This window comes from Mustelus asterias, unplaced genomic scaffold (genome assembly GCF_964213995.1).
Source record: "Mustelus asterias unplaced genomic scaffold, sMusAst1.hap1.1 HAP1_SCAFFOLD_4249, whole genome shotgun sequence".
Classification (NCBI taxonomy): domain Eukaryota; kingdom Metazoa; phylum Chordata; class Chondrichthyes; order Carcharhiniformes; family Triakidae; genus Mustelus; species Mustelus asterias.
This window is the reverse complement of record NW_027594194.1, coordinates 10,001-18,957: the sequence shown is the minus strand read 5'-3', so window position 1 is coordinate 18,957 and position 8,957 is coordinate 10,001. Positions and strand designations below refer to the sequence as shown.

General features: G+C 43.1%; 1 protein-coding gene across 1 annotated transcript in view; it reads right to left on the bottom strand.

Moving 5' to 3' along the window:
* Positions 1-3,316: 3,316 nt before the first annotated feature.
* LOC144491027 (PR domain zinc finger protein 10-like) overlaps positions 3,317-8,957 on the bottom strand; it is a gene marked incomplete at both ends in the record, with an annotated part of 9,686 nt that continues 4,045 nt past the window's right edge. Inside the window, 5 exons of the mRNA XM_078208705.1 lie at positions 3,317-3,529; positions 3,997-4,206; positions 5,884-6,125; positions 6,368-6,578; positions 7,145-7,249. Coding sequence (XP_078064831.1) covers positions 3,317-3,529; positions 3,997-4,206; positions 5,884-6,125; positions 6,368-6,578; positions 7,145-7,249 — 981 coding nt within the window. The remainder of the gene's footprint in view (positions 3,530-3,996; positions 4,207-5,883; positions 6,126-6,367; positions 6,579-7,144; positions 7,250-8,957) is intronic.

The following is an 8,957-nucleotide window of genomic DNA, read 5'->3' as shown; positions in this document are numbered from 1 at the left end:
TGGACTGCCTGCAGTGATAGTGGAGTCAGACACTTTAGGAACATTTAAGCGGTTGTTGGATAGGCACATGGAGCACACCAGGATGATAGGGAGTGGGATAGCTTGATCTTGGTTTCAGATAAAGCTCGGCACAACATGGTGGGCCGAAGGGCCTGTTCTGTGCTGTACTGTTCTATGTTCTAGTGAGCTTTCCTGGCTGTTGAGTAAGCCTTCCATGAAAAGCAAAAAAATAACCTTGACATGGAGCATGCCAAAACATTTGTTCCCGACTGCTCGAAGATTTAAAATCCTGTTAAAAGATTCAGATCTGGCTGAGTTTGGAAGGTACATGTGAAGATTAGTGTAAAATGTGAACTGCATCAGGCCACTACATATTCTTGAGAGCCTTCCACGAGTTTAAGAAGGTAGTTCCCATGGATCTAAAGATATGGGATAAAGATAGAAATATTTTTCTATATTTTCTCTGGGGGATCACTGGGGACTCTGTACTGTCCTGACAGTCATGACCCTAGCCAAGGAGGTTCTGGAGGCCTGTGCCATTTGGATGGTGACTTTACCCAGGGGACTCTGACGGAGCGGAGCCATCAAGGCAGGGGACTGATGGACCAAATTCAGCGAGTGATAAAAGTGAAAGATTCTACGTTCTGGAGGCAGAGTTCGAAAGACTGAGATTGCATGTGATGCCACATTTCTGTAAAGTCATGCAAATGCTTGCATTCTCAGGAGGTAGTCTTTGTTGTATTGGCCATTCAGGTGTAATTTATAGCTCATACCGATGATAATTTCCCTGTTATCTCAGTTTCTCAGGATCTAAGTGATAGGGATTTTGTTTTACGGAATGGGTCTCTTCTATATCACCCTGATTTATTCCGACAGATCTCTTTAAAAACTCTGAGCAGCTTTGTCAGGTCTCCTCTCTGTTCTGTATTTAAGTAGTATGTTGTCCAATCTCCCCCGTATTTGTGTTGGTTGGTGTTAGAGTGAAATCAAAGTAAAGGACACAAAATGGTTATCTGGCACACAAAATGGACTCTGAGAAAGGACATTAAGAGGCACTGACTTGGGGCACAGACATTACACAAAGAGTTAAAACCTGTAGTGTCTAAATTACTGCAGGAAACAGGTCAGACCTTGAGGCACCTTAAACTTGCGATAAAAGCAGACCCAGAACAATGAGTTTGATGACGAGATCAGCCACTGATGGAGACATAAATACATAAATGTATATAACAAGATCAGCCATTGATAGAGGACATAACTGCATAAATGTATCTACTCTATGTACAATGATGTGTTAACTGTCGATGTCCATACCTGTCTACTCAACTTGTAGCGGTGTCCTAACGGCTAATGTCCGCACTATTATAGTATATATCTATTATAGTATATTATATAAAAAGTATAAAAGATGCTCAACTACCATTGTGTAGTTGAGAAGGTGACTGCCTGTACTGCAGAGTGCCAGCGCTTCTCCCAAAGCTTTGTCCGAATAAAACTGTTTGTTGAACCTCCAAGTCTGACTCCGAAGTGGTGACTTTTCCACAACAGTTAGCCAGACAATAAGGGTCGATTTGGGAATCATCCAGACCTACCTCTCCCTCTAAATCATTCTCACTGTCCCTTTACCCTCTTCATCCCTTACTGCCTGACAGACCTGTCCCCCCCCTGGCTGCGATATACTGCTTTAAGATATTGACGTGACACAGCCTTGGTTTTTTTCCCTATGGTTTGGGGTGTCAATCAAATAATTCACCTCGTCAATCCTCTTCACTTTAAAAAAAGTTTATTTATTCGCGTCATTAACACTGCAATGAGGTTACTGTGAAAATCCCCTAGTCGCCACACTCCGGCACCTGTTCGGGTACACTGAGGGAGAATTTAGCATGGCCAATGCATCTAACCAGCATGTCTTTCGGACTGTGGGAGGAAACCGTTGCACCCAGAGGAAACCCACGCAGGGAGAAAGTGCAAACTTTGCACAGACAATGCCCAAGCTGGGAATTGAACCTGGGTTCCTGGCGCTGTGAGGCAGCAGTGCTAATCACTGTGCCAACTTCCCACCAACACTATGCTGTATGGATCACTGAACTTGGTTTTCAGTAATTCCGCCTACATTGGGAGTAGCAGTTGAATGTCATAGCCTTGACATGTTTATCTGTCTGCCATTTTATAGTTTTCTCAGGTGATCCTGAGCAATGGCATGGCCTTTCACAGAACACAGATATAAACGAACAACTCTTTTTTGCTTGAAATTGATTCATTTAAGAGAACAAATCACCTTGTGTCCATAAACTAATTTGAAGGAACGATTGGGTGAGCCTCTACTCCCAGGCAGGAGAAATCTCAGCCTTTACTTCCAGTCATGGGGAGTATTCATAGAATCACACAGTGCAGAAGAGGCCCTTTGGCGCATAGCAATGTGTCAATATCATTGGGGTGAGTAGCACCGTTCCAAGTCCCTCGTGAATGGTGTTGGCAGAGTGTGGACTTTAAATTTGTTTTGACCCGATTACTCATAACCATCTGAAAAATACTGGACATGAAATTCGTGCCCTGATCCAGCTGGTTCTCAGCAAACACTATTGACGAAAGAATTGGAATTGACCCATACCTGCCTCTGGAATGTTCTATTAAAGGAAAGTTTTATTAAAAAGCAAATCAATTTTGGGTATTCAGCCAGTAAACTAAAAATATAATTTTTTGGTACAAAGCATGATTTCACAACATGATTAAATATGATACGACTTCCCTCTTTTGATCAATCCATCACTCTCACTGCTTTATGCTTCTTTTCTACTTGTATATGCTGGCGTCCACCTCCTCACCCATTTAATTTAAACCCTCCCCAAACACACCAGTGAACCTCATTGCGTAGACAGTAGTTCCAGTTCTGTGGAGGTGTAACCAATCCCTTTTAAATATGTACATCCTGCTGGTTTCTGATTTGAGTTATTATTGTCACGTGTATTAGTATACAGACAAAACATACCGTATACAGAGGAGAGAGTGCAGAATGTAGTGTCACGGTCATAGCTAAGGTGTAGAGAAAGATCAACTCAGTTGGTACGTGACCTCAGACATTTGTAGCTTTTTCCCAATGGAAGAAGGTGGAAGAGAGTATGTCCAGGGTGCATGAGATCCTTGACTATGCTAACTGCTTTTCCGAGGCAGCGGAAAGTGTAGACAGTCAATGGGTGGGAGGCTGGTTTCCCCAACAATCTGAAGTCTTTCCTCATGCACCATGCAATGATCCTCCCTATTTTTCTACTTTGACTCTCACAGGCACAATAATTGGAAGTAATCCACAGACTGTTACCTTTTTAATCTTTTGTCCTAGTTCCTGAAAGTCTGAGTGCACTCTTCCTATTTCATTGGTATCCAGACTTGCATCAACTTTTGGCTCACTCCCTACTCCCTGCAGAATATTCTTCACCTGCTCCAAGATGTGCTTTACCTGGGCATCAAGGAGACAGCACACCACATGGGACACAAGGTGACAGTTACAGAAACTCCTCTCTGTCCCCGTAAACTGAAATGCAAATGAGAGGTGAACAAAGATTTCAGGAAAGAGAGAGTATGACCTGGAGGATGTTACAGAGATAGGAAGGGGGAAGTCCATGGAATGAGTTTAAAGAAAAAAGGTGACTAAATCTGAGGTGCTGGGGGATTAGAAGGAAATGTAGGGGTGTGAGAGGGTGACGTGCAAGTGAGACAGTGCAGGATAGGATACAGGTACAGATATAGTTTGCATAAGGTGAACGAAGGAAGACTATCAGAAAATTGAGTATTGAGTCTGGCAGTGACTAAGGCACACACATGGCTTTCCTGAAGCAAAGTACTTATTGAAGCAGGGACAAACTGGTGGCCTTTGTGATGGAACAGGTATTGGAAATTCCATTCAGGTTTGAACAAGGCCCTGGGGTCACAAGGTTGGTGGATAATTTGAGCAGATAACCACTTGCAACCCAATCATTACATACAATGCATTATTTTTACCTTGAGTTCCTGTTTGGGTTCGATATGTTTGATGGTGGTGAAGTAGAGGTTCTTGCCATACTGATACACCACCAGGTTCTGCTCCAAGTGGTTCTGTGCTTGACGTACAAACATCATCCAGTTGCACAAGTTCTCATCAGAAAGATCAAACCACAAATCCCCTGGTTTCTCCCCATCCTTACAATCCTCCATTCCTACTCCCATCGCAACCTGGTGAGAAGAAAGCAAGCTTGCATTAATATATAGCCTGAGCATCACTGATGCATCAAAGTGCTTTCCACAATCAATTTTTTCAAAGCCTGCCATTGTTATGTTGGCAACACTGCAGCTATTTTGCTCCAGCAATACTTCACAAAGATCACTCTTATGAATAAATGTTAATTCCATTTATATATTTACACGTTGTTTTGTGGAAGCTAAACTCAACCAAAACTTGAACAAGTTTCTAATAAGGATAAATGCTTCATCTTTTTGAGGAAACATTGACAACAAGGGCGTTGGGAAAATTCCTTCATGTCCAAACAATGCTACAGAATCTTGAACACGGCCATTATCAGAACTGGACAAGTCAGTTAATGCCCCAGTATGGAACTTGCACCCACAACATCTGAATCAGATTCCATTGCTGCCAACTCAACCAACAAGAGATCCAATCAATCCAAACTGAAAATCAGGATTTTACATCCACAACTTGGTCACCTAATAGAAACCCATCATAGACCTGCCTAACAAAGATAGGTTCAGGACAATGGACCTCCCACTCTGCAACTATAGTGACATACAGGAATTGATCTCCACTGGTTTACAGGAAACATCATGGAATCCCTGCAGTGCAGAAAGAGGTCATTCAGCCCATTGAGTCTGCGCCGATACCAATCCCACCCAGGCCCTATCCTTGTAACCCCACGTAATCCCCCTGATACTAAGGGGCAATCCCACCCAGACCTGTTCCCCATAGCCCCAAGTATTTACCCTGCTAATCCCCCTAACCTACACATCTTGGGACACTAAGGGGCAATTTAGCATGGTCAATCCACCTAACCTGCGCATCTTTGGAGTGTGGGAGGAAACTGGAGGAAACCAGAGGAAACTCACGCAGACACAAGGAGAACATGCAAACTCCATACAGACAGACACCCGAGGCCAGGATTGAACCCAGATCCCTGGCGCTGTGGAGGAACAGTGCTAACCATTGTACCACCATACCGCCCGTGCTGTTGCAACACGGACACATGATGCAGCAGTTGAACACACCCAGAGAAACCTTCTTCCATTATTGGTCAACAACAATCTTAGCTCACTTTCCCAAGAGACAACATTTCAAAGACACGTTTACATTTTTCAGGCCGCGTCACAGTTGGTCAAGGGCTTCTCAATTTTATAATCTGGATCGGACTGCTGTTTACAAGATGAAAAGTATTTGGGGACTAATAATCAGTTGGCACAGATCCTCAACTGTCCTTAATTCAGGCAATGAATCAACAATCATACCTCAGAAAATCCACAAGACAGCCAGTATGAAAAGTAGGAACTAACACACTAGTGAATAGCAAGTGGAGGATACATACCTGAGGTTGATGGGGAGGTGTATTACTGGCGCAGTATACTCTGAATCTAAACATATCAAAGTTCACCTCAGTGTTGCTAATGCTATTTCAGAATTTTTTAACACCAATAGCTTTCAATGTGACAAGCATCAAGAATCACAAGAAAGCAAAAAGGGAAATACAAAACGGAAACCTTTCGTATCTTCAGCAGTTTGAAACTTATCGATAACGATTCTGATTTCAGTAATAAATAACAATTCTACAAAGTAAATTTCAAGTCTTGTAGACCCGTGCTGCATTGCAAAATAAAACGTGTATCTGCTCAGGCCAAGAGACATACCTTTAAATGAATGTAGTCATCTGTGAGCTCAGACTGCTTAACTAAAGGACCCTCTACAGGACCAAACTGCGTGCGTTTTGGAATGCGCCTCTTGGAGAAGATGCCCCCAGCAAATCGGTTGATGTAGAGAATAAGAGGCAGACTAGCCCTAGCCCGGCTCAGGACAGGCCGGTTGGGAATGCAGTGCAGGGTACCATGTTTGAGGCATGCCGATGGATGAGCTTTATTACAATCCTCACACCCTGTGGGAAGATCACATGACCATAATAAGGAAAATTCAAGAGTTTTATTCAAGGAGAAATTTACTTATTAAATTGTTAACTGTAACATCCTGACAGTAGCCTTGAAAATTTTTTTTTGTGACCCTCTAACTTGCAATTAGCGGCCGAGAAGAACTAAAATATTGTTGGTACTTCTAAAAGATAGTAATTCTTCCTCGACATTCAGTGGTATAAAAAATTGCAATGTGTTTTTTCTCACTTACATAAATCACATGGATTGAAGGGTCTAGGAGGACCTGGTTCCCAATCATCGATATCAGATGAGTCTACATCATCCTCTTCCTCATCGTCATCCTCATCCTCTTCAGAGTCCAGGTCTTGTTCAGCTGTGTCCATTGTCTCTGGCATTTGCTGCACAGAGTCACTGGCTCCGGTAATCTGAGGTATTCCGTTATTTGAAATGGGCAAAAGGGCCTGGGGAAATAAAATCAGAGCAAGTTACTAGGGTTCATGATCACGATGAACCAACTTCTTCACTTTGTTGCCCTCACTTAAAGAGCAATCACTGCTTTGCCCATCTTCAGTCCCTGTTAAAAGCCCATCCTTGTCATCCTCTCGTTCTAAGATTCTTATATGATTGTATTTCACAATTGCTCCAATACCTCAGGAGGCTGTGAACATTCTCCTCCCGCTACTAACAGATGTGGATTCACAAACTTAAGTCAGGTGGTCATGAAGCTCATTATAGAATTATAGAAACCCTACAGTACAGAAAGAGGCCATTCGGCCCATCGAGTCTGCACCGACCACAATCCCACCCAGGCCCTACCCCCATATCCCTACATATTTTACCCACTAATCCCTCTAACCTACACATCTCAGGACACGAAGGGACAATTTTTTAGCATGGCCAATCAACCTAACCCGCACATCTTTGGAATGTGGGAGGAAACCGGAGCACCCGGAGGAAACCCACGCAGACACGAGGAGAATGTGCAAACTCCATGTGTAACATCTCTAATAAATTGTGAACACTTTACCTGAGAATTGTTCTCCGTCATTGGCTGTTGTGCTTCCGTCACACTGCCAAGGACTGCCAGATTGGTACCAGTCACATTCTGGTTGGCAGGCAGAAGAACTGTTACCTGGGCATAAATAAATCAATCTGTCAGAATAAATAAGCAGCAATCAAGTGATATGTCAGATCTGGATTATTCATTTCATCAAGTAATTTTCAGATAATTCACCTTCACCTCAGAAAGTGAAAGATAAAACAAGACAATAAAATATGACTGAATCTTATCCATCTGAAATTTGTCATTTACTACAAACTGTAACCCAGTCAAACCTTCCCCCTGTGCACTGATCTGCTTCTGGTAAAGTGAAATATAGCATGTTTGAAAATTCATTTGGTGTACTCCAGATTTTTGAAGAAGGGAAAGAATGATTGTTTTCAGTTATAAAGAGTTAGAACATAGAACAGTACAGCACAGAACAGGCCCTTCGGCCCATCATGTTGTACCGAGCTTTATCTGAAACCAAGATCAAGCTATCCCACTCCCTATCATCCTGGTGTGCTCCATGTGCCTATCCAATAACCGCTTAAATGTTCCTAAAGTGTCCGACTCCACTATCACTGCAGGCAGTCCATTCCACACCCCAACCACTCTCTGCGTGAAGAACCTACCTCTGATATCCTTCCTGTATCTCCCACCACGAACCCTATAGTTATGCCCCCTTGTAATAGCTTCATCCACCCGAGGAAATAGTCTTTGAACGTTCACTCTATCTATCCCCTTCATCATTTTATAAACCTCTATTAAGTCTCCCCTCAGCCTCCTCCGCTCCAGAGAGAACAGCCCTAGCTTCCTCAACCTTTCCTCATAAGACCTACCCTCCAAACCAGGCAGCATCCTGGTAAATCTCCTCTGCACTCTTTCCAGCGCTTCCACATCCTTCTTATAGTGAGGTGACCAGAACTGCACACAATATTCCAAATGTGGTCTCACCAAGGTCCTGTACAGTTGCAGCATAACCCCACGGCTCTTAAACTCCAACCCCCTGTTAATAAAAGCAAACACACTATAGGACTTCTTCACAGCTCTATCCACTTGAGTGGCAACCTTTAGAGATTGGTCCAGAATTTTGCGCGTAGCTAATCTGGATTGTTCTGGAACACAGGGAGCTGGTTCAGGACAGGACAGCACATCTGAATGAATTAAAGTTCTTTAAATCTAGGCTTGGAAGGAAGAGTGTAGGATTGCCCATCAAATCATTCTTGTTGCTTCCACTCCATCACTCCCATGACCAAGAAACAACCTTGTGGTATGAGGAGGGGTTTTCCCATATGAACCTGTCTTTTGCCAGTTTGAACCTCTGATCCCTTATCCAGGAGTTATGGTTTAACCAGAAATAGTGCGCAGTATTAATCTCTTCTGTTCCACTTTATATTCTGCATTCCTCTACAAAACTCTCTCCTCGATTGCCTTGCAAGGCTTGAATTTTTCTGTGATACATAATGCCAGCAGACTGAGTTCTCCGTTTCAACGTGACCAAAACAGGCAGCCTGATCAGAGTAAACTTCCCACGTAAGTGTCTGAAGTGAAAGAACGGTTTCATTACTCTACTTACTTACTCTGTTGTTTGATATTTAATGAATACAGTGTACACTTTATTATTAGTTTCTCATCTCCTTCAGGTCTGTCCTAGCAAGATAGACCCCATGCCCTACTGCTTCTTCCAAAATGCGGGAGCTGTATTTTTATTCATTTACGGGATGTGGGTGTCCCCAGCTGGACCAACAGCCCATCCCTAATTGCCCTCAAAGGGCAAGCTAAGAGTCAACCATATTGC